This window comes from Cicer arietinum, chromosome 4 (assembly GCF_000331145.2).
Source record: "Cicer arietinum cultivar CDC Frontier isolate Library 1 chromosome 4, Cicar.CDCFrontier_v2.0, whole genome shotgun sequence".
Classification (NCBI taxonomy): Eukaryota; Viridiplantae; Streptophyta; class Magnoliopsida; order Fabales; family Fabaceae; genus Cicer; species Cicer arietinum.
In genome coordinates, this window is record NC_021163.2 from 58,499,113 (window position 1) to 58,526,268 (window position 27,156).

A 27,156-nucleotide genomic window follows, 5' to 3' on the forward strand; every position below is an offset into this window, starting at 1 on the left:
TTGCATTTATTGGTAATTAATCTAATTTGAAATTTTCATTGAAGGTTTTTGTATGAGAAGTTGGTGTGCAAGCGCAGATTATCAAATAGACTTTCATAAGCTTTCGATGTTTAAACTCGATCCAGTGAATGTAAAGAAATACGTTGTAGATATCCTATAAGGAAATAGAGAGAAGGATAAGTTGTTCCTTGCACCATATAATTCAGGGTACGTAATTATATATTCTTTATTTATATCTTTTTTAATTTATGAGATCTTAATTTATTAGTAGCGTAAACAAAATTGTCAACTAAATTTTTGTTGTTGTAGGACACATTGGGTGCTATTTGCAATCAATGTGACATCTGAAGTTATATACTATTTAGATCTCTTGCACGGCCGTTACAACAATCACTCCGATATAAAGACTATGTTCGACACGTAAGTAATATTCATTTATTTCTTACACACACACACACACAATATATAATGTGTTTGTTAATGCTATAATAATTACATTTATTTATTCGATAATGCTTTACAAGCTTTTCGAGCTCAAAGAGATGCTACAGTGTCGAAGCAAAAGTCAAATAACATCACATGGATTTCAATAAATGTTTGAAATATATGCCTTTAAAATTTCATTTACAATCAATGCACAAATATTCATTAACTTATAAGTTTTATTTTATAGTGCCCTCGTCAAACTAACAACATCGATTGTGGGTACTATATATTGTGATTCATGAAGGAGATTGTTGATATGAATCAAACTATAATCCCAAAAACGGTACGTTATCTTCATTATTTGATTTTCATATATAAATTATGTATATATTTGATTCTAACTTATTTATGTTCAATTTTTATATCCATAATACTTTGACAATTTCAGTCCAACATACTTTGAAAGAGATCTAATTATAATAAAGGAAGATTGGTGTCAGTATCTAATTGAAATGAAAATTATTTGATTTGCTGAGAAATGGCATGCTACAAAGGATAGTTATATGAATATATGACAGTTTTGTTATGTATAGTTCTGATAGTTATATGTATATGAATAGGGCACATTTGAAAAGTTGTGAATATGTAGTTATATGAATATGTATATAGTTTTGTGTTGTTGTCAATATGTGAATATGTATATGAATATATTGTGAACTGATTGCGTAAATATGTAAAGTTATAAAGTTAAATTTTAAAGTTATATAGTTATGTTGTTGTGTACTGATTGTGTGAACTGATTGTGAACTAATTCTAGATGAACATGATTTTGAAAAAAAATTAAAAAATAACACTTTCTAAAAAAATGCCATAAAAAACCAAAAAACGCTTTTTAAAAATTCCATTTATAGTGTTTTTAATAAAACTAAAATAAGAATGCACCTTTTACAGCGCTTTTTCAAAAAAGCGTTGTAATAGGTGCATAATAATGCATCTATCGTTTGCACCTTTTACAGCGCTTTTATAGTAAGCCAAAGAAGATTGAATCCTTTTATGAAATAAGTTATCAAAAAGGATAATATCAAATGGTTAAATGCAAGAGTTATTTATCTTATATCATATTGTGTATGGGTCAACACTCTGCAATGTGTATCAAATAAAGAATGAGTTATTGTTGTTCAAAATGATAAAAATGATATAATTTCAACTAGGATTGTCACTAGTTAGAGTGTATGTATGAATTACATAAAACTCAACAAAGCCACTAGAAATTATCATTTCTCACTGCCTTTTATTGATCAAATGTTGGATAGATTGGGAGAAGAATAACATTATTGCTTCATACATGGTTATTCTGGTTACAACTAGATTGTTATAGCACTGAGAGATTAAGAAAATACAACTTTCACATGTCCTTATGGAACCTTTACATTTAGAAGAATCTCACTTGGATTGTGCAATGCACCTACCACTTTTCAAAGGTGTATAATGTCTAATTTTTTATATTGAATAGAAGAATCCTTGAAAATATTTATGGATGATTTCTTAGTGTTTGGGGAATCATTCCATAAATGTTTGCATAATTTGGAACAAGTGTTGGAAATGCGTGAGGAAACCAACTTGATACTGAACTAGGAGAAGTATCATTTTATGGTGAAATAGGTCATCGTGTTAGGACATAAAATTTCAAAGAATGGCTTAGAAGTGGATAAAACTGAAGTGATTGAAAAATTGTCTCATCTCACTTTTGTAAAAGGGGTAATGAGTTTTGTATGACATGTTGGGTTCTATAGAAGTGCATTTGTGGTTGATGATGGTTGTGTTAATGCATGTGACACCTTAAAGAAGGCACTCATCATAGCCCCCTGTCATCATTGCTCATGACTGGGAAAATCCATTTGAAGTAATGTATGATGCAAGTGTCTGTGTTGTGGAGGTAGTACTTGGTCAAAGGCATGGAATAGTGTTTCACTCAATATACTATGCTAGTAGGACTATGATTGACACTCAACTAAATTACACCATCACTAAGAAAAGGATGTTGGTTGTGGTGTTTGCATTTGACAAATTCATATCTTATTTGGTGGGATCAAAGATCATTGTCTATACAAACCATGCTGCCATTAAATATTTAATTGCAAAGAAGGATGCAAAACCAAGGCTCATAAAGTGGGTGTTATTGGTGCAACAATTTGATATGGAGATAAGGGGTGGGGAATGTGTTGAGAATTAGAGTGCAAATCACTATTTTAGGATCCAAAGTTGAGCGTACAAGCAAGAAGCATTCATTAGGGATATTTTTCATGATGAAGAATTGTTGACTTTATCTGGAATGCAACATGATTTGCAACACATTGGTATCATGATATGATTAATTTCTTGGCAAGTGACATCATTCCATCAATTTTGAATTACCAACAAAAAAAAAAGTTTCAATTATAATGCCAAAGCCTATTTTTGGAATGAACCTTACTTATACAAGAAATACCCAAATCAATTTCTAAGAAGGTATATCGTAGAGGGTGAAGTTCCTGAAATACTGAAGCATTGTCGTGCATCTCTACGTGAAAGACATTTGGGATGAACTAAAATAGCTGCAAATGTTCTTCAAATTAATAGGTTACTTTTGGCCAATACTTTTCAAGGATGCATATGTTATGGTTAAAACTTGTGATAGATATCAAAGAGTTGGCAATATATCGAGCAAACAAGAAATGCCATTGCATGGTACCTTGAAGTGAAAATATTTGATGCTCAAGGAATTGACTTTTGTATTTTCCCTCATTATTTAACAACTTCTATATTTTAGTAGTTATTAATTATGTGTCTAAATGGATCGAGCGAGTGACCCTTACCACTAATGATGTGAAAATAGTTACTAAATTTATTATAAAAATATTTGACCTAAATATATAAGTGGTCCCTGGAAAGACATTTTCTTCCAAAATAACCTTGTAATGTCAAAGTATTTATAAAATGGTCCCAGACCTACTTTTTGTGATGATGTACCTTAAATTTGATGACGTGGCTTGTCTGACTGAGCTTCATTAAAGCTGACTCGTGAGTTAAAACAAAAAATCATGCCACGTCATTTGAATAAGAATATTAATAAAATATTATTAATTATTTTAAAAAATAAAATAAAAATAAAACAAATGTGAATTTAGGATTTGGGATATTTTCAGAAAAAGCTTGAGAGGGCGAAAGGGACGGTGAAGAACGAAGAAGTTAGGTGAATCGAAGATGATCATAAAATGCAGCAAAATGGAGATATGGAATGTGAGTATATTGTTCTCAAGCTATTAATAAATTCTATTGTGGTGACATTACGAAGCACATGAATGAAAGTTGTGTGAACAATGTAAGGTTGCTAATTGGGGGTTGAGAAGAAGAAGACAAACTTTTTTTGTTGTTGGAATACTTATATAATTAGTTGGATGTTTTATTTATTTATTGTTATGCTAAAAATTGATGTATTCATAGGAATATTTATGTTTATGTAACTGATGTTTTGTTAATGGGAATGAAACTGATGCTCTATTTATGTTAATGTTAATATAACTGATTAATGAATATTTATTGTTGGATTAAAATGAATTAATTCATGTTGAGTTTCTATGCAAAAATTCTGAATTTTAATAACTGCATTGCTAACCAACACTAACTTTCACGTGCAAGTATGCAACCATGTGCATTACTTAACATAATTACTATTGCACCGTTGCCTTACAAAACATCATTGTCTCAAAAACTACATGATAACTACAAATCAATTTTCTAAGTGTGTCTACACAAGTTCCGCCTTTAGGATCCATTTCTTGAGTTAAATCGATATGATTCAACAAATTTTTAATAACATTGCGTTGAAATTTTGAAAAAGATACGATAAGGAATTTATATCTAATAAATTTTTTAAGTTTATTTTATTTTATTTAGAATTAGTTATAAGCTTTAAGACTTCAGCGATATAAGATACCTTAAATCTTACGAATTTTGTAGTTCAAATTATACCTCTGATTACGTTATTGAACAAAAAAGACAAAAAATGAGCATATGGTGATTTCTAAATTTTGAAGTACTGTTGTTCTATTGAATGAATTATCTTGTATCGTCACAACTTACTTGACTTTGAAATTTACTACAAATAAGAACTTCGTGGAATATCACAAAAGTTCTAAAGTTAATTATTAATTAATACACTTTATAATAAAATGATTTTCAATAACAATCTTTACAAATATGATTTTCAACGATTTTAGAATTAAAATTATTTGAAAATTCATGACTAATATTTGTTTGTATTTACTACAAATTTTTTTCTCAAATTTACATTACTTTTAGAAGCACTAGTACACTACATGTTTTTTTTCTTAAAATTTAAAGAAATTAAAATTAGTAATCTAATTTGCAAAAATATAACCAAGGAAGTTGAAATTTAATTTTTTAAGTTTTAATATATAATTGTGAATAATTACATTTTTAAAATATTTTTTTAATAAACTTATATTAAACAATGGATATAATACAATAAAAGTATATAAATTTTTTATGATGGTTTACAAAAGTGAATCAAATAAGTTATATAAATAAGTATAAAAATGTGTTTGATAATAAACTTGTGTAAATAGGTTCTTTTAAAAAATAGTACATATGATTTTGAGTAAAATTTTATAAAATAATAGTATTCATATTTTTTTTTTGTCGAAATAAAAGTAAAAATATTAATTCACAATAAGCTTATTTTTGAATCTGTGTAATTGAAATGATATTAGTCCTATAACAAAACATAAAGTAAAGGAAATGTAATTTGCAAAAGGATTTACAAGGAAAGCACAAATTTGTTTTTAAATTCTAACTATATATGTGAGTAATTGCGTTCTTAAAATTCTTTTTAAAATTTTTTTTTAAAACAATTGAGACAACTTCACAAAATATGTAGTATTTTATGATGGTGTATATAGTGTACAGAAATTAAACAAATAAGTTAAAGGAATAAGTTGATAAAAATAAATTTTGGTAATAAATAATGCAGATGAGTTTTTGTCCAAAACAGTACAAATAAGTCTTGGTAAAATTTTACAAAATATAAATAATAATTTTTGTTTTGAACAATATAAAATAAAAATATCTATTCTCATTAATTAAACCAATTTATGAGTATATATTATTGTAATGATGTTAGTTTGTAACAAAAACATAAAATATAAGAAATGTAATTTTCATAAGTAAGTTCAAGAAATCAAATAATTTTATTCTTAAAATTTCTAATTGTATAATTTTGGAATATAAAAATTTAGGATTTTCTAACAAAAGACGATATAAATATAAAATTTTAAATTATTAAAGTTTAAAAATTCATATTTAATTTATCGTTAGTTAAAAAAGTTTTATTATTATTTTTTAATGAAAACTTCTTATAATGTCATAAATATCATTGCGAAAAATCATTTAAATATTCGAAGGATACATAATATTTGATTTAAAAACAAGGATAAAAAAAAATATTAAGAGATTAAAAGTTGATGAATTTTTTTATAAAAACTAACAATAAAATTGTGACATTTTATAAGGACTAAAAACTTATTTAACTCAAAATAAAATTAGTCATTTAACTTTTTTTATCAAGTTAATCCTTTGTCTTTGTAATAGAAGTTACAATGTTGAACTTCCTTTTGTCTTAATTTTATTTCAATTAATTTTAATTAATTATTTTAAAAATTGTTAGTTTTTTTTCTCTCTTTCATATTAAGAACAACGTAATAAATTTTCATGTAATTTATCATATTATAAATTAAAAGAATTTTATGTTTAATTTAAAAAACTCATAAAAATATCTTACTCGAATTTTTTTGGTTTAATTATATTTCTAAAAGTTGAATTATAATTTTTTTTGTATGTAGATGTGAAAGTCAATTAAAGTTAAGTATAAAAGTTACTTAGAATTAGGTTTTAGGTGATTTGTTTCTTAAGTCTTCATTAATTTTATATAATGTATTCATTTTTTTTTTATCTTTTATCATTCTATCAATATGTAGTTTATTTTTTTATTTTCTCATTTTCATGACTCCTATCAAAATTTTAACATAATTATTGCAATCAAAATATTTTAAAAATTGCAAGAGTTTATTAAAAAATAAAAAGATTCTAAATTTTTATTTTTAACAAGTATTATTAAATTAGGATCAATAATATAAATATAATAAAAATATGATATGACAAAAACCTAAAAACTAATATATTATTTTTAGATAATTTAAAGGAAATAATAATGTATTTTGTTATTTTTTGTTTTACCATACTATCTTTATTTTTTTATTCACGTAAGTTTCATTCTCATCCTTTAGTTTATATTTTGTCAAAACTATTGTACTCTAATCTTGATAAAAACGGTCCTATTATTAACATCGAACGTGTCACTGGTGATAGATGAAAAAGAAAAATTATGAGAAAGAGAAAGTGGAAAAAGCAATAAATAATTACTGTACACACATTTTCCTATTTGTTTTAGAGGGTTACTATTACAAAGTACAAACGTTTTAATTGAATAAAGGTTTAGGTGATTATCATTGTTTTGAGAATAAATGAATAAATAATAATAGTAATGTTTATTATTTTAAAGATAATTAGTTACTATTGTTAATTTTTGTTTGTTGACGTAGAAATTATTTAACTGAAAGTATATATTTTAAATACTTTTTTAAAAAATATAACATGCATGTTGAATAAATTTTAATATATATTAAGACATTAAAAAAAACACAATATATAATTTTTTTTATATTAAAAATAAATATAGAGATTTTATATGACGATATGATGATTATTATTTGACGTGGATGATAATTAATTTTACACTTGCCTCGTATGTCTGTACATGTCTTTTTTGTTATACAATTGTTTTTAATGATACAGTAAAATACTAATTAGTGTAAGTAATTATAAAAGTAAATAGACAAATAGAACTAGTGAGATTTTTGAGGATTTTTTATATTAATATCTTAGTTTTGAAAATTTTATATTAAATTACCCTACTTTAAAAATATAATACTAATTTGTTCTATTTTTTCGATCTTTTAGAAATTCTCTCCCTTTCCTTGCAATTAATAAATTTTTTTTTGAAATTAGTAAGAGGTCGCCATGTATAATAAATTAAAAATAATTAAAATATTTTTTAAAAATTAAAATATTGTTAATAAAATAGAATTAATTAAATATGTCATAACAAATTACGTGTTATATTATTTTAACAATTCTTGCATTTTATAGATAAATTTATATTATTATAACAATTCTATATTATTTTACAGATAAATTAGCTACTCAATCTTATTTTTTTAAATCACTTTCTCTTTATTTTATCTAATAATTAAAAATTAATAATAATTAAAAATAGTAAATTATATTAATAATATAAAATAAAACTCCATTAAATAGAAGAAAATAAAATAATCACATTGAAGAAAAAATACATCAAATTTAAAAAGGTTAAACTCATACGTATGTACGAGGCTATGGAAGATGAAACGTATGAGTTTGTAAAGTTATTGTGCACTCATCTATTGGAAATTCACCTAGTAAAAGATGAAACGTAGGAGTATTTCTAATTTTCATCTCTCAATTATAGTCTCGTATATGCAACTATAACCTCATATATGCAACACATGAGTTTAATTTTTTAAATTTGATGTATTTTTTTCTTTAATTTGATATGTTTTATTTTCTCTTATATTTAATGTATTATGTTTCATGTTATTAATATAAATATTTTTAATTATAATTATTTTTTATTAATTTTTACTTATTATATCTAAAAAAACAGAGAAAGTAGTTAACAAAATAGAATGAAGTGACTAATTTATATGCAAAATAAGATAAAATTGTTATAATAATATAAATTTATTTATAAAATACTACAATATTAAAATAATATAATACATATTTATTCTGACATATATAATTAATTGTATTTATTTTTCTTAAATTTAATATATTTTATTTTATTAATAGTATTTTAATTTTTTAAATATTTTAATTATTTTTAATTTGTTATATAATAAATTTAATTATTAAAAAGATGATAAAAAAAATTCTACATCAGTGAATAGTCATTAATATTTTATTTTAAGGTAGGACAATTTGATATAAAATTTTAAAAATTAAGATATTAATATAAAAAATTCTATTTTTGAACGAGAAAAAAAGGTAATAGTAGTATTAAAATTGAATAGAAAATATTGGATAATTTCCAAATCAAATGCCTATATTTTGGTTGTGTCCGTGTTAATAATAACTTGATTGATACTTGTCATTATCAACACCACCATCGACTTTTGCAAACTTTGTCGTCTCTACTATTCTAGCTAGATTCCCAAAGACACACTCTCTCTCTCTACACTCCCCACTCAACAGTCCCTTCTCTCTCTCTGCATTGACACACTCTGTTTTATTGTACTCCTCTCTTTCTCTCTCTCTCTCTCTCTCTCTCTTCCAAGCTTGTTCCTTTTCATTGCATGATGACTCTCTTGTCTAAATTTTGAAGTACTTTATTCTCATTTGTAGAGTTTCTCAATGGATGAAACTGGTGATGAAGATTTCAATAGGTGCTCAAGAAATGGGTCAGGTGGATGGAGGTGCAAGGAGAAAGCTTTAGCTGGAAAAACCCTATGTGAGAAACACCATCTCTATAACCTTGAGAGAACAAAAGAGAAAGGAAAAAAAAGAAAACTTGAAGAAAATAGTTCACAAACTGGTGGAGGTGAAGTTAAATGGTTGTTTAGTGATGATCATAATGGTGGTGGTGGGACCCATGTTGTTGAGGAATTTGCAGGTCTTTTTGGTGGAAATGAAGTGAATGGTGGTGGTGTTAATTTTGGTTTTGGTGGTGAAAGTTTTAATCTTTTTGGTCAACAACAAATTGGTGGTTTTGGTCAAGGATGTGGAAATCTAGAATTTCAACTTGGTGATGGTGTTGGGAATAGTGTTGCTGGTTTAGGTCAACCATGGAATAGTGTAGGTGTATTTGGTAATGCTGGTGGTGTTGTTTCTGGAAATAGGGTAGGTGGTGTTTGTGAAAATGCTTTTCTTGGTATTTCTTCTGAAGGTTTGGTTGCTGGTGAAGCTGGTTTTGGAAGTTTATATGATAGAAGTTTTCAAGCACTTCTTTGTCAAGGTAGGGTTTGTGATGAAGATGTGAGTTTAATTGGTGGTAGTAATAGTACTGGCTTTCAAGGGTTGGTTGGTGAAAGTGGTTATGGTTTTAGAAGTGTAGGAAATCTAAGTCAATGTGGTAAATTTGTAGGTGAAAATGTTGGGAGCATTGTGGTTCCTGAGTCAAGTAACAAGGTGATTGCAGCAGTTGGTGTGGACGAGGGAATGGAAAAGTTGTTAAGTGGAGGAGTTTGTATCGATGAAAAGGCGAAAGATGAAGGGTTGAAGCCTTTGATTAAGATGGGTAGGCCTAAGGGTTCTAAGAATAAGAGTAAGAAAAAAGATGTTAACTTTGGTTTGGATGGAGGAAGTGTTTGTGGAAGTGATAATAATAATGTAGGAACAATTGGGATGAGTGGTGTCACAATTTTAGAGAGTGGAAAACCAATTTTTTGTGGTAAGGCTGATCATGAAGGTGTGGACTTGGGTGAGATTGGAAGGACGGAGAAGCGTGGTCACGTGGGTGATTGGAAGCATGGAAGGGAGATTGTTCTGGGGGTTGGTTATGAAGTTGCTGGTGATGATGATATTTCAACACCTAGGAAGCGCCGTGGAAGGAAGGGCTTGATAGACAAACAGGAGAATGTAGATGAGGTTTGTAATGAAGTTGATGGTGTTAGTGAGGTTGCAAGGCCAAAGAAGCGTGGTCGGCCAAAGGGTTCGGTAAACAGAAAGAAGAATGTAAAGGAGGTTACCGATGAAGTTGGTGATTCTAGTGAGATGGCAAGGCCGAAGAATATAGAGGAGGTTAGTAATGAAGTTGGTGGTGCTAGTCAGGTTGCAAGGCCGAAGAGTATAGAGGAGGTTAGCAATGAAGTTGGTGGTGCTAGTGAGATTGCAAGGCCGAAAAGGCGTGGTCGGCCGAAAGGTTCAAAATGTGGAACAGAGAATGTTATGGAGGTCAGTAATGAAGTCGTTGGTGATGGCAAGATTGCAAGGCCAAAGAAGCGTGGACGGCCAAAAGGTTCAAAATGTGGAAAGGAGATTGTCCTTAAGGGTAGTGATAAAGTTGCTAGTGCTGGTGAGATTGAAAGACCAAAGAAGCGTGGTCGACCAAAGGGTTCAAAAAAGGCAAAATGGGTAACCTATGTATGTGCTTCTAAAATCGAAGGAGCTGATGAGATTGCAACACAAGGTTCAGAAAACAAAAAGCTGAGCATTCTGTGTCAAAAAGGCGCGGACAAGTTTGCAAGCCTAACTAATAAACTTGGTCCAGCATTGTGTACAAGGAATAAATTGAGAGGTACTGTATCTGAGGATCAGGAGTGTCAAGGAATGTCTGTTGATATTCATCTCGAAGTTGACAATGGAACCATGCGTGCCTTGCCGAGTGGTTTGGAGATTACTACATTGGTTCCTTTATTATGTGAGCAGGAAAAAGGGATACATTCTGAAGCCGCCGATCATATTGAAAACATAACTACTCAGCCGATAGTTAAGCGTGGTCGACCTAAGGGCTCAATGAGCAAGAAGAAAAAACTAGAAGATCAAGAATTGCCTGTCCAAACCCTTATTCAAGATGCGGTTCAAAATGATTGTAATGTTAAACTAAAGCGAGGTCGGCCCAAGGGAGTTAAAAATAAGAAAAGTATTGCTGGTGAAGCTGGAAGCAAGTTATTAGTTAAGGCCAAAAAAAGGCGTGGTAGGCCAAAGGGTTCTGGGAAAAAGCAAAAGAAGATTGCTCTGCCTCTTCCATTGCATTCTCGGATTGAAAGGCGTGGTAGGCCAAAGGGTTCTGGCAAAAAGCAAAAGGAGATTGCTTTTCAATTGGATTCACAGATTGAAAGTCAGAAGAGTACTTGTTTTGACGTAGTTTTGAGTACGATTATGCCGCAGCAGAAGCATGTACACGAGGAGTCCGATTCAACACTGGAAGATCAAGTGAATAAGAAAGAAAAGTCAGATGTTGTACTTGGGTGCTCGAAGGAGTCTGGAATTGAAAAGATAACAAAAGGATTGATGAGTGAATCCAGCAATGTCCATAAGAGGTGCAGTGAAAGACTAAGAAAATTACTAATCGACGATAAGAGTTCTCCATATGTTGAAGTGGAAGAAACTACAGACCATGAGCACGAGAGTTCTCAGGATGTTGAAGTGGAAGCAACTATAGACCATGATCACCAGAGTTCTCAGGATGTTGAAGTGGACGAAACTATAGACCATGACCACAATAGTTCTCAGGATGTTGAAGTGGACAAAACTATAGACCATGACCACAAGAGTTCTCAGGATGTTGAAGTGGAAGAGACTATAGACCATGACCCCAAGAATTCTCAGGATGTTGAAGTGGAAGAAACTATAGACCATGGATTGGAATCTCCACATTTGATGGTGAGTTGCCCTTTAAAGTAATATATTCTTGTCCATTCAACTTGGTGCCTTCAAAAGTTACATTATTGTCCATTCTTTAGAGTTTTAATTAGTTCCTTAACATTGATTATTTCTCTTTCGACTTTGTATTTGATTATTTATTTTCTCAATAATCTCAATTTGAATTCATTTGTAGTGGTTTCTCTTTGTAGGGAGAATCCAATACCAAACGGGCGCCAAGGAATTCAAGGTGTCATCAGTGTTGGAATAAAAGTAGGACTGGTCTTGTTGCTTGTACCAAGTGCAAAAGAAAGAAATATTGTTACGAGTGCTTAGCAAAGTGGTAATGTTAACTAATTTTTTTTGTTGATGTTCTACTTCTGAATGAATTTCACTTAATTTAATTATTATTTTTGGCACATCTAATGAGACCGGTGCATGGGAGAAAAGTAGTTTCATTAACATGGAAAGAGTATAGTTTCATTATTATTTACCAGCATTTCATTAGTCTGAGTGGAATTGGACTTGAATCCCTCAAGTAAGGACTTAGGTTCAAGTCTTGTGGATGGGAAAAGTGTGGTTGGGAGGGGAGGCCCCACTAAAGTTGGTCAGCTAGATTCTCCAATGGAGATTAGTCATCGGCAAAGGTAGTGGATATTTCGAACCAATAACATAGTTACCAAAGATAGATCAGCTGACATTTTATAACTCTAATTATGTTACTGATTGCAGAAAGGCTCTTATGTTCTTATGACTTTTATATTTGTAAAATATAGGTACCCTCATAAAACTAAAGAGGAGGTCGAGACTGCTTGTCCCTTTTGTCTCGATAATTGCAATTGTCGACTGTGCTTGAAGAAAACTATATCTATTCTGGTGTGTGCTTTCATTCTCTTGCATTCTATTATGTTTTTCATTACTTTTCGTGCCTTTGCATTTTGCGTGAAATGAATTATTTATCCACAGAGTGGGAATGGTGAAGCAGATAAAGATGTCAAGTTACAGAAATTGTTTTTCTTGCTTAACAAAACTTTGCCTTTACTCCAACATATCCAACGTGAGCAGAGATTGGAATTGGAAGTAGAAGCAAGCATACACGGTACTTTGATTTGATTTGGTTAGTGTTATCAAGTTCATGGACCAATGATTTTCAAATGTACAATAATGTGCCATTTCCTTAGGTTCCCTGTCGGTGGAAGAGGAGGATATTATGCAGGCAGTAGTGGACAACGATGATCGAGTTTATTGGTATTATCTCATGGACCCTCATGGTTGAAAGTAAAATTCTGTTTATTATGAACTTTTTCTTCTCTCATGTTTTTGTTCAAGCATTAGTTTGACTTTACTGCATTATGATTATGATCTAATATGATCTGAAGTATAAAAGAAGGATAACTACAACATTTACATTGGCACCTCTCAAAGAAATTGGTTATTGTATAAGAAGTATCATGTTGAGAGAGAAGAGAAATGAAAGGCATATGATGAAATCTGCGTGTTTAAACTACATATTGAAGCAATATTATATATAAACATGAAGAAATAAATATAAAGCTATATTATATAGCTATATTAAACTCATTCTCCATAAGAATTTAATTCATATACATTAGTCATTAGGTCCCTAATAATGTTTGACTTTTGCCATAAATATTTCTAAAGTCATGCACATGATGTGCCGACTGCGTAAAACATTTTACACCATCAATGCGGGAAAATTAAACTCTTTTGCATAATGTAGTTTACTGATTTTCTCATTGAGATTTTCCGGTTTTCTTGTTTCACAGTGACAACTGCAATACATCCATTGTCAATTTCCACAGAAGTTGTCCCAATCTTAATTGTCGGTACGATCTCTGTCTCACTTGTTGCATGGAAATAAGAAACGGAGTAGTTCATTGTGAAGATATTCCTGCTAGCGGTAATGAGGTAACGCTTGATACACCGGAACTAAGAAACGGAGTAGTTCATTGTGAAGATATTCCTGCAAGCAGTAATGAGGTAATGCTTGATACACCGCCTGTAACTATTGCTTGGAGAGCTGAGGCAAATGGTGGCATACCTTGCCCTCCAAAAGCTAGAGGAGGTTGCGGTACTGCTATCCTCTCACTGAGGCGCCTTTTTGAAGCCAATTGGATTGACAAATTGACTAAGAATGTGGAGGAACTTACCGTCAAATATCAGCCACCTGTTGTTGATCTTTCTCTAGGATGTTTAGAGTGCTGTAATTTTAAGGAAGATGCGGCACAAAATTCTGCAAGGAAGGCAGCTTCAAGAGTAAATGATCGTGACAACTTTTTGTACTGTCCGGATGCCGTTGAAATGGGAGACGAGGAATTCAAGCATTTCCAAAGACATTGGATAAGAGGTGAACCTGTTATAGTTAAGAATGTGTATAAAAAGGCTAGTGGCCTTAGCTGGGACCCAATGGTGATGTGGAGAGCTTTTATTGGGGCAAGGAAAGTATTAAAAGAGGAGGCTGCTAGTTTTAAAGCCATTGACTGCTTGGATTGGTGCGAGGTTCGTGTTTGGCTTTCTAGATTGAATTTGCCACTACACTTTCTTATTTATTTTAAAGAGTTGTATTATTTTGACACTCAACAAATTACGACAACAGTATGGATGGTTAATATTGTTCAAAAACACGGTTAATTACGTTTAGTGGATGGTTAATGAAGTGGACGGTTAATGATTATAACAATGTACCAAAACTCATTAACCATCCACCAAACACAATTAATCATGATTTTGAACATCATTAACCACAATTTTTCAGATGTATATTTAATCACTAATCATAGTTAATGGATGTTATGTACATTTGAACACCTAAAATTCATGTATATTTGAACACAATTTGGATAGTTAATGAATATCATGTATATTTGAATACCTGAAAATTATGTATATTTGAACACAATTTGGATAGAAAATGTATATTGAACATCTAAAAATCATGGTCCATGAAGTTCACAATCGTGGTTAATGAAGTTCAATGGATGGTTAATGAGTTGTGATACCTTGTTATATTCACTAATCATCTACCGTTCGTAATGAACCACATATTTGATATGCGGTAGCCATCAAAGTTATTGTCAAATATGTGTCAAAATATCATTTCTCTTATTTTAATTAGGCAATAATGTCTGGTATCCCAGACTCCAACATGTTGTTAACATGAGAAAATTAGTCATGCAAAGATCATATTAATTATCTTAAGTCGTATATATCGTCACAAAAAACTTATCGAGAGGACTCCTAACAATTTGGTCATCAAACAACAATTAACTCACCTATTTTTTAGCGTTTGAATGAAACTTTCTATTATAGTTTTGAACAAAAGAATACTGTGTTCTTTATGGCGATGCCACAGGTACAAATCAATGTGTTTCGGTTCTTCAAAGGCTATTTGGAAGGGCGTAGGTACAGAAACGGATGGCCAGAGATGCTGAAGCTAAAGGATTGGCCTCCATCAAAATCTTTTGAAGAGTGTTTGCCAAGGCACGGTGCTGAGTTTATAGCTATGCTTCCTTTTAGTGATTATACGCATCCAAAATCCGGTATTTTAAACCTTGCCACAAAGCTCCCTGATGTTTTGAAGCCAGATTTGGGTCCTAAAACATACATTGCTTATGGATCTTTAGAAGAGTTAAGTAGAGGTGATTCCGTGACAAAACTACACTGTGACATTTCAGATGCGGTAAGTTTTAACATTCGAGATTGCTTCTGCTTGAATTTTATCAACGTTTACAAATAACTTCTAAATGCTCACCATTATTATGCCTATTCTAACACTCTCTTATGCATTGATCAGGTCAATATTTTGACACACACATCTGAGGTAAAGACGCCGCTATGGCAAGCCAGAATCATAAAAAAGTTACAGAAGAAGTATGCGGTTGAAGATATGCGTCAGCTCTATGGTCAGAACAATAAAGCAGTAGGTTCACGTGGAAGAAAACGCAGAAAGCGCCACACAGGTGTTAGTGTGGATCGTAAAATCCCTGAAAAAGAAGATAGTGGTAGAGACTCGGCCTTACTAGGAAGTCAAGGAAAAGAAGAGAAACTAGATGAACAGCTAAGTCGGTCCCCGAGTTTGGAACAGTCGAGATCAGACACAGAAGTTTGTGTACAAGAATTCTCAGAACCCGTCAAAAGTAAATTAGATATAAATGCCAGCGAGCAGGAAATCTTCGATTCACCAAGGTTTCGGCAATTTGATCTCAATAATCACGATCCCAGTAGCTTGGTTCCTGTAAAAGATTGTCAGTCGATGCATTACGATAATGAGGAACAACAGTGCATGTCCTGTTCAGATATCAAAACTGACAAAATAGAGTCAGTTGAGAATGACATATCGAGTAAACATTCCGATCGAAATGATGTTCATTTGGAGACTCAATATGGGAGTGCTGTGTGGGACATATTTCGTAGGCAGGATGTACCGAAGCTAACAGAGTACCTAAAGAAACATCATAAAGAATTTCGCCACATAACTAATCTTCCAGTAAATTCTGTAAGTACAGTAGTGTTACCTTCATCGGATTATTGTTGTCTTGGATAATTTTGTTTTCTAAATCAATAATTTTGGCTTCAGGTGATTCATCCTATTCATGACCAGATCCTTTATTTAAATGAGAAGCATAAGAAGCAACTAAAGCTGGAATATGGTATGAAATTATGATTTAATTAGTTATTTGTTTTATGTGGATTTTGTAGACATGAACTTTTTTTCCCTACCAGGGGTTGAACCGTGGACGTTCGAGCAACATCTTGGGGAGGCTGTTTTCATACCTGCCGGATGCCCACATCAAGTGAGAAATCGAAAGGTAAAACAAGACAAGGATCCCAATTTTATATTAAAATTAAAGGAATTAAACTAGCTCTGGAAACTTCTGCTTATAACTGAATAATTTACCTGCAATCAACAATTATTTCAATCTAGAATTTTATCTCTAAAATTCAACAATAGATCTGTCGACAGTCTCACGTTGGACGAAATATGAATCTGAAAATATATTTATGAGAGAAAAATCCCCTACCGTTTAAACTGGTTTTGTAAGGGTTGCGTCATACTCAATATAAAAATATAATATGGTATCAGAATTCAGAGTGTTGTTCCAATCCAAGGACTTGTGGGTTTTTGAACCACAAAGCGCCAAATAGAAGATGTAAAACTTATTTCATATACATAAACTTCATCAAAATAGGTCTCTAGATATCTTTTCAAGACAGCTTAAACCTATTTCCACCCTAATAAGACCTTTTTAATTTTGACAATTTTGTGCTACATAGTTTGACACATCTTATTTATTTTCTCTCAGTCTTGCATAAAAGTGGCTATGGACTTCGTTTCACCTGAGAATGTTCAGGAATGCGTTCGATTGACAGAGGAATTTCGGTTACTTCCAAAAAACCATAGATCTAAAGAAGATAAATTAGAGGTACATATTTGCATCATTCTGGAAAGTTATCACAAAAAAGGTTATCACAATATTTTATTTTGAAACACATGTTATTTATATTTGTTTCTCACATATCACAAATTTGATACAGTGATGCTTTAACCTCTTTAGAATAATATCAAAAGATTTAATTCTTTCTATCTAGCTAGCTTCTAGGATTGAACAACATATTAAAATTTGCATGCTGTGTTGGTGGTTGCTATACCATCTAATACACATTAGTTATTTACTCTTGTTAATAAGAGTGCCTTATTTATGCAATGTTTCTTTATTCTTACACTCTATTTGTTCATTGTGTGTAGATAAAGAAGATGGCACTCTATGCTGCTGATGTTGCTACCGCTGAAGCCATTAAACTGATGGAAGCTAAATGAGTACTTTACTCTTAATCTTTTTTCTTCTCCTGCCATGCATTATTATTTTCTAAAACATTACACTTCTTTGAATGTATATTAGTAATTTCTTCGACGGTTTCTTTATAAACATAAACTTTGTATTAATCTAGGGCGATCTTGCAGTTTTTCCGATGAAGCCGAAGTCCGCCAGCAACAACTTTTTCATAAATTTTCGAAAATTTCATGAAGGTTGAAGTTGAATGTTGTTGGTTGGTTCTGATGTGTAGAATAAGGCCAAGTACTCATGCATTTATGAAGAACGGTGTGTATCAAAGTTTCTTTGTTGTTGGAAAATAGTACTAGACAGTTTTTGAATATTTGTAGCTAGAACTATGGAGATAATAATTTGACATGCATGTTGGTTGTATCATTTTATGTTGAAATTTAATTAAATTCTATAATGTTTGTTTTGATTTTGTAACTTCTGGTGCATGAACTTGAATCCATGTAAAGATCATTTTAGGGGATTTGCATTCTTTGCAATCACAGGATTACTATCGATATTCCATAAAATTTTAGCAAACCATGCAAATGCCTATAATTTTATTTTTCAAATAGCTTACACGTAGTAAATGTTGAGAATAGGGATAGTGGGAGTTCGAATATGCATCCTTATGGGAAATATTTATTTAATATTAAATAATATATGTAAATGATATGATATTATGAGAATTAATAATAATTAATATTTAATCTTCATAATAGATCATAAATATTTTTAAATAAATAAATTTTTATGATAGACTCAAATAAAATGGTAAGAAAATGACAAACTCACATCAAAGGCAGAATAGTTGTTTATAAAAACAACACTAATAATTTACTTTTTAAAATTAATAAATATTACAACACATACATAATTAAATTATATATTGGTTCAGATTTATTAAAACTTTATATTTAATTTAAATTAATATAAAATCATAAATTCATAAAGCACTATTAAAATTAAAAATTTATTAATTTTATCATAATTTTCTTAAACTCGTAAAAATTTATAAAAATAGAATTTACATGGTAGTTGCCTTGTTTTCATGATTTTATATTGTTTTTTTTCTCACTAAGTTTGCTCTGCACCGCTTGCACACAATGCGATCATTGAATTTAAGCTGGATTTGTTTGTAGGTAGAACTTCTCTTTTATATCCACCGATTGAACTTCTCTTTTATATCCACCGGTTGAACTGTAAAACCAATGCATAAATTAGTTAATCAATGAGAGGCTAAAGTTGTCAAATAAGATACCCTTTTCTTTTGAGTCTACTTAAACAGTTTTTTTAACTAACTTTTATCTCTTTCTAATAAATAAAAGAATTTAAAAATTATTTAAAATAATTTTTTTGAATATCATTTATAAAATAATTTTTTAATACAATAAATTATTAATTTCCACCCACTAAAAAAATAATTATAATAACATTTATATATTTTTATATGTTTGCACAAAATATTATATCTATATAAGTATTTTTTACAATAAATAAAAATTATTTATTTTATCAAGTATTTAAGTGTATGTACATTTTTATGGAATGACAAACCCCTAATTTTTTTAAAAAATCTATTACATTAAAATGATCACAAAAAGAAACATTAAAATGATTACAAATTTAATGTCGTCATAGATGATGATAAACAACACGTGTATACTATTAGTTGAAATTGTACGATAATCGTTACGAATTCATTTTCTTCAATACTGCTTTTGTCAGTTTCGGACCTTTCGGCTTTACTCTTTTAACAACAAAGAAACTAAAATAAATAATACAACAAAAATGAATTGACCGTTAGATCAATCAATCACCCATTCAATTTAACAATCCAACGGTTGTTTTTCTTTTCTCTCTCTCTCCCACTTCACACGAGACAACCTCAACCTCGGTAAGAGAGAGAGAGAGAACTCAAAGAAAAGAACCTGTTCTTCTACATAACGCTGTTTGGTTCATCAAAATCAACCCTTTTCATCGATCCATGATTATTACCATCTTCCTTCTCTTATTTTCCTTTTCTTCTTCTTCTTTTTCTTCCCTCTCATAAACTTTTTACCGGGAAAGTAAGAGAGAGAAAATTAGAAGATTCAAAAGAAAGGAAAAGAGAGAGAGAAATACCCAGATAATTAAAACTTCGAAATTTTGGATTTTGATAACTGGGTATTTCTTTCTTTTGAATTTGGTTTTGTTAATTTTGAGATGGAGTTGGATAGCATTGAGTGTGTGTCATCTTCTGATGGAATGGATGAAGATGAGATCCAACATCGTATTCTTCATCCTCATCCACATCATAATCATCACTCTGAGTTTTCTTCAATGAAACCTCGTAATGGAAATAACAATCATGTTGTTATTGGTTCTACAACTATTGCTCCTGCAACAAGCGTTCATGAGTTGTTGGAATGTCCTGTTTGTACCAATTCAATGTATCCTCCAATTCATCAGGTTAGTTATTTTCTATTTCATTTTTGTCTTGTTTGTGTTTTTGTCATATTTGATTCATTTCATATTAGGGTTGTGAAGAGAAAAAGGGTTTTTATTTATTTATTGTTTATGATTATTGTGACTTGTTTGACAAATTTTATTACTTTGTAGTGTTATTTAGTTGATTTGTTCTTTTGGGGCTTAGGATGTCTTTTGAATTTGGTTTTTGAGTTTGCATTTTCATTTCATTGAGAAAAACATTTTGTTTAGAGTAATTGAGCAAGTTTGTTTGACCATAATCGATGCAGCTGATTGATGATTATAGAATTAGGAAAAGGGTCATGCTAACTAGTAACTACTAATGCTCTTTTAAGTTGTGGTTAAGGAATCAAAATGGAATATTATTTATTGAAAAGTATGGCAATTTATTGCATTAGTTACAACATTTCGAATAGTAATTTCGACTTTTCGAACTCTTAATAAGTGTTTTAAGTTACGGGGTTAAAATTTGCCTCATAAAGATGCTTACAGTGCTAGTAAGTAGTAACTAATAAAGCTAGGTTTGGATTTGAGTCAAGGAATTTGCAATGGTATCAAATTTTAAACTCGTGTTTATTCAATTTGTGCAAAAGAGAGATTCTTGTTGCATCTTCATGTTTCCTTGTGTGCTTAATATTTTTTATTTTTTATTTTTTTTATAGGAAAATATTAGTAGTTAGTCTATATGTTAGTGGAGGGGGAAACTCCTGTAATAACTAATTCAATGTCCCTAGTCAAACCACTAGGCTACTCTTTAGGAACGTGCTTAATATTTGAACTTGGCATAATGCTACTACTTGGTGCTTCCAGTTCCATAAAGATCATGCGTTGGAGAGATTGGTTGATATTTAGGTTGTAGGATTGTTTACATATTCTTCTTTGAAGCAATGAACCATGTGTTCGAATTTTGGTAAGCAGTTAACAAGATATTGTCTGATCACTGTAGGGAATCTTAGTTTTGTATATCTTGTGACTTGTGTAAAATGCTTCAGCTTGGAAATGCTTTAGAGTTGTTGAAAGTCTTCGCTACTGTACGATGTACAAAGCATATGCCATGTCTGACTCTGAATCATTTTAGATGTCTTGATTTGGCTTGGGTTGAAACTTGTAAGAAATGAAACTATTTCAACTTTAACCTTAACATTATAAGATTTTAATACTGTTCGTTCTTGACATGGTATTGAAGCCTTTTTGAGTGAGAGGACAAGTAAGGCATGAAACTGTTTTTAAGTGCCTTTACCTACAGCTTTTTGGACAGTTGGTTATTGATATGGTATCAAAGTCCATCACCAAGTTTGCGTCCCTTTTTTCTAAATGAAAGTTGAATTCTAGCACATGTTGGTAAAAGTAGGCTGTGCAATATCCCCTATTAAATTCCAAAGGGCTCTTGCACGAGTAGGCGTGTTAGAGATTTTGAAGCCAATTTTGTGTTTCCTCTTACTGGATTAAGCTTTTTGTGAGTTGACCCTTGACATCAATCACTTATAATGATGAAAGTCATATGTGAGAGTTACTCAAATGTTTAGATCTTGAAGAGGCACATGAATTTGATCAGACTCTTCCACAAAATATGCTTGTAAGGTGAGGACTACTTAAGCTTTCTAAGAACTACAAAGGCTTTATCTATAGGCGAAGAAGGAGTAAACCCACCCTTGACACTCATTGGTCATTACAATGAAGGGGTTGGAGGCTGTAAAGAAGGAAGCCTGAATTTGCCACAATTGAGGCGCGACTAGGGGCAGTAATTATGGTGGAATTTCCAACACACTCCATGGCCCAATGGGCCTGGAGTATTGATGATGTTGGCAACTCAACAATACATCTAGGATAGGCTTTGATACCTGTTAGAATATAATAAAACAACTTATGATATCTTTGATATAATATTAGAGTATCGTAGGTTATTTTCTAAGATCCGCTTACAATCTTAGAGTATCTTATATTAAATCTTAGGATTAGTTTTTATTTTAATTATTATTATTATGATTTGTTTCTTGGTTTATCTATTTATTTAGGATTGAGTCTATGTATCCCTATAAATAGGGATTGTACGGTTGTAGTTTAGTCTTTTGTATCAATTAGTATCAAGATATTATCAATTTATTATCAATAATGTTCAAATTCTTATTATTTCTCATCATTTCATAATTTCAACAATACCATCTGAAAATTTGCTTAGGGCCTAACATCCCACAAAATTAGTTCGTAAGATGAGAACTAAGCCATATAAGCACTACAAAGGTTAGATCTCTAGGTGATGTGGGATTAAACACACCCCCTTACACCAAGCACAATGAAGGTGCTGGAGGCTGCGGTAAAGGTAGGCCAAATTTTCCGCAATTAAGGCTGCTAGGTTGCACACCCGATAGAACTCAGAATTTTAATGGAAGAAAAAGGTATATTATTTCTTAAAATTCAGAGTAGTATCTCTTACAATGACGAGATCAGGAAAGGATGCAAAAAGAAAAACTAAACCAGAGTTCTAACTTCTAAGAACTCCTAAACCAGAGCAAAATTGCTCCTAACTAGAGAAAGAATTCACCTAATTATTTCTTAGAATATTTTCTGAATACCTTTCCCTCTTCCTATTCCCTCATTCTTATAACATAAAATAAGTGACATTATTAACTAGCTTTTATTCCTTTCATTCATCCTTCTTGAAACTGAATGCCTTTCCCACTTCTCCCTCCCTCATTCCTTTAATGGAATATCAATAGAATAAGAGACATTATTAACTAGCTTCTATTCCCTCCATCCATCATTCTAGAAACTAAATGTGTGTGACTTGGGTAAGTGGGGCCCACTCTTTGGGCCCTCCTTCCTCTTAATTTGCAGTGTTCTATCACACCCCCTGCCAAATTGTCCAAATAATTGCTCTAAAAGCATAGATTGCACAGTGCCATTAAACTTTAACCTCTTCTTTAAAAACCACTAAAGACTGTCATCAAAAGTTGGTCCTAGACATAAAGTCCAAAAAGGCATTCCATACAGAGACATCTTTAGAACAATGTAAGAACAGACAACGTACTAATTTTGGACAAGCATTGCATGTACTCTATCACAAGAGAAACTTTCTCCAATTCTTTTGGAATGTAGCCAAGGATGGAATCTGACCCTAAAGAGACTCATTCCAATTCAGATTTTTCTCTACTTTTAGTGAAAAGTAGTAAGTGATTGACCATGGTTGTCGAACTCTTGATAAGATTTAACTCATAGGACCACACAAGTTTATGACGCTGGACAACAAAATAAGTGTTAAATTGCTTGCAATGTCTCTCCAAAGATGCATCTAACATTCCAAAGTGAACTCATTTGCATAGGAGGTGAACAATGATGTATCGAGTCTCAACTCAGCATAATTGAAATCAAAAACCAGAAAACATCAACAAACCCTTTGTAACTTTGCAATGAACCAACAGGCCATCCAGGTGAATGAATCCAACACTGGTGAGTTGAAACCCATTCCCACCATCCTTCACTATACACTCATTTTGAACCTTGTGACTTGTTTTGCTCTTTTTACGAGTCTAGTTGTCAATTTCCTCATTAATTTTAAATTGTAATGCTATGTATAAGTGTTCTGGTCTGGTTTTGTTGAGCACAAAATATTATCTATTTAGTTAATGTTTGTTCCCTTGGAAGGTTTTCTTTATTGAGGGAATAATGTATTGTGGCATGATAAAGAAATTCCTTGAATTTCCCCCCTTTATCATGTTATTACTCAGGAGTAGTGATGCCTTTTCATATGTGATTTTTGGTCAAACATAAGTTTTCATAAAAACTGTGGGAAAATAGTCTAAATATTATTAGTCGTGTTAACAGTACAACCAATAATAATGAGCCTAATACAAAAAATCAAATAACTACATATTTATAACACTCCATCTCAAGCAGGTGAATGGATATCTATCATTCCTAGCTTACAAGTTTCCTGAATCTGTGTAGAAAAATATTATGAATACTATTAATCATGTCAAGAGTATATGCATATTAATCGGAATATATAGACAAGCTCAAATTGATGTACCTAATACAGAAAATCTAATAATTTGATATTTACAAAAGAAAACACAATGGCATCACTTGATTTATGTAGCCAATTTTACCTTCCAATAAAAGGATTTGCTTGCTGATGCTGTTGCTTGTTGACAATCTGTTACATAGGGTCTACTTTAGTTTAATCATGTCCAATTAAGAAAATGGTTGTTTGATTGTTTACAATTGATTCAGAACTTTGTCGTGTTACTAGTATCTTTATTGATTTGTCGTGACTATTCTTAGGGAACAAAAATGTTTTGAAGTAGTTGAGTTAAATCAGACGGTATTCATATGAAGGGACTTTGACAGTGTTTGGTGATCTTTAAGCGATGTGACTGTGTGGTTCGATAGGCCAAAATTTCTATTGGCCCTTAGAATGTTACTAGGACTTAATATTTACTTATGCATTTATTTTCTTTATTTACATACTCGTAACATCTTCGAAAATCAACCATATCATGATTGAATCATATTACTTGGAACTTGACACATGCTAGAAAAAGTATGTGTATGCCAAAAATTCAAAAAGAAAAGTAACAAAAAGCTTTCTTGCAGTGCCACAATGGACACACATTGTGTTCCACATGTAAAACAAGGGTGCACAATCGATGTCCGACTTGTAGACAAGAGCTAGGAGATATTAGGTGTTTGGCATTGGAGAAGGTTGCAGAATCACTTGAGTTACCTTGCAAGTACTTCTCTCTTGGATGTCCAGAAATCTTTCCATACTACAGCAAGCTTAAGCATGAGACAGTATGCAATTTTAGACCATACACTTGTCCTTACGCTGGATCAGAGTGCTCCGCCGTTGGAGATATTCCCTTCCTTGTTGCACATTTGAGGGACGATCATAAGGTGGATATGCATACCGGATGCACATTCAACCACCGTTATGTGAAGTCGAATCCCCGTGAAGTAGAGAATGCAACTTGGATGCTCACTGTAAGTGTGCTTGTGAAATTTTTTTCATAGATTATTTGTACCCTTTGCCAAATATTTAAAGCGGAATACTCAGCCATTATAAATATGGATTTCTTTTATTCACACAATCACACATTCACCAGCTCAAAATCGGATTGCTAATGTGCGACTCAATCTTGATCTGACAGTCAAGATCGTGTGACTGTCAAATACGTGATTCTGTGAATACTAGGACTTTGTTAGCTGCAAGTGTAGTCTTATCTCACTACTCAATTCTTTTACATTTTCTTTGATAGGTATTTCATTGTTTCGGCCAATACTTCTGCCTTCACTTTGAAGCTTTCCAGCTCGGCATGGCTCCAGTTTACATGGCATTCCTTCGTTTCATGGGAGATGAGAACGAGGCTCGGAACTATACCTATAGCCTTGAGGTTGGTGCAAATGGCAGAAAACTCATTTGGGAGGGTACACCACGGAGTATCCGTGACAGCCACCGTAAAGTTCGAGATAGCCACGACGGTCTCATAATTCAACGAAACATGGCCCTATTTTTCTCAGGTGGCGATAGGAAGGAATTGAAACTAAGAGTCACAGGAAGAATATGGAAAGAACAACAGAATCCAGATGGGGGTGTGTGTATACCAAATCTTTGCAGCTGATCATGTGGTTTTTATTGTCTGTTTGTGTGTGTTGGGACACTGCAGGTGATGTATATCTATACACTATACCAACCTTTCTGTATGTTGTTGTAGTAGAGTAACCAAGATGTGTAATTTTTCACTTTTCTCAAGATGTGCAACTTTCTGGATGTTGAAATTTTCAGTTTTCTCAAGTTGTGTAATAAACAAGATTTGGAACTGGGATTTTTCTTGAATTTTATGGGATTAATTAAAGAGGTTTCTGTTATAGAATGTACCTTGTTTTGAAGTTTTGTTTGTTGCAAACATAGAAACGGGGACAAAAATACTTGAAAGTATAATCTATGCAGAAACTTGTGTATTTTTGTTTTGTTTTTATATAGACAAATGGTTTAAACTCTAGACCTAATTTTGGAACTCCTTTGAGTGTTCTAATTCATCTGCCACGCCTTGAGAAGAGGAGTCATGAACCTTGTTTACTTTATGAAAACACTGTTTTTGTTTTTAAAAATGTGTTTTATTTTATTTTAATGAGATTTTTTAAATTAGTCATAGTTATGGAAAAATGATGAAGTGTTAGTTAATAAAAGATGCATTTATGAAAATAATATTTTATTTTTTTATTTTTTCATTGATTATAAAAATATAGACAATTATTCATTTTAAAAATCTCTATTTTTTTATTAACAGATATAATTAACATTAAATTTAAGAGATGAAAACAAAAAATGTTTTCACAAAATAAATAATCTTTTAGATTTTGCATCAAATTCAATTTGAGTGAGTCTTCATAAATTTTTATTTTTTATTTTTTATAATCATATTATAAGTACAAAGTATCAACCGCAAGAATATATTAAAAATACAAGTTAGTTCTCTCTTCCCAGCCAGATTTGAGCCTCTCATGTTTATTTTTAATCTCTAACTTCCAAACAAGTCCTTTTGTTTCGGAGGGTCCAATGAGAAATAATTTTATGAATAGCTCAAAATAATAATAATAATAATAATTTTATGCATGTGGAGGAAAACAATCCTAGTGTTGGACATGTGAGTTTGGCTTGTGACAATGAATACACATGTCAAATTAACGTGAACAAACAATGTGTCACACTACAATCCTCATTACTTAGTAAGGTGTTTCGACATGTTTGCTCCTCTCTCTTTTGTCCTAAACAACCACCAACTGACCAAATCCAATCAAAGAAGATTAGCAAATCTGAGGATATTATCAATACTCTTCAAAATAGAGGAGAGATACACACCTCATGATACCCACATGCCACATGATGCTACTAGTTCAAGTT

At 31.4% G+C, this 27,156-nt stretch overlaps 2 protein-coding genes across 3 annotated transcripts; both read left to right on the plus strand.

Moving 5' to 3' along the window:
* The first annotated feature begins 8,742 nt into the window (after positions 1-8,742).
* LOC101491141 (uncharacterized) lies at positions 8,743-18,224 on the plus strand. Of its 2 annotated transcripts, none has more exons than XM_012715199.3 (13): positions 8,743-11,964; positions 12,156-12,286; positions 12,720-12,819; positions 12,910-13,042; positions 13,125-13,191; positions 13,731-14,463; positions 15,317-15,643; positions 15,758-16,459; positions 16,541-16,613; positions 16,687-16,772; positions 17,268-17,387; positions 17,711-17,782; positions 17,914-18,224. In XM_012715199.3, the coding sequence occupies exons 1-12, from the start codon at positions 8,995-8,997 to the stop codon at positions 17,780-17,782; spliced, it is 5,514 nt and encodes a 1,837-aa protein (XP_012570653.1). In that variant the 5' UTR covers positions 8,743-8,994; the 3' UTR covers positions 17,914-18,224. The 2 variants fall into 2 exon arrangements, with proteins under 2 accessions (XP_012570653.1, XP_012570652.1); XM_012715198.3 differs by having other exon boundaries at positions 17,927-18,224.
* A 1,432-nt stretch (positions 18,225-19,656) lies between these two features.
* Positions 19,657-26,125, plus strand: LOC101491449 (E3 ubiquitin-protein ligase SINA1). The gene is given in 4 exon segments (XM_004498458.4): positions 19,657-20,237; positions 24,849-25,235; positions 25,511-25,844; positions 25,847-26,125. Coding segments are annotated over 4 exon segments (1,095 nt in total). The 5' UTR covers positions 19,657-19,991; the 3' UTR covers positions 25,975-26,125.
* The last annotated feature ends 1,031 nt before the right edge of the window (positions 26,126-27,156 follow it).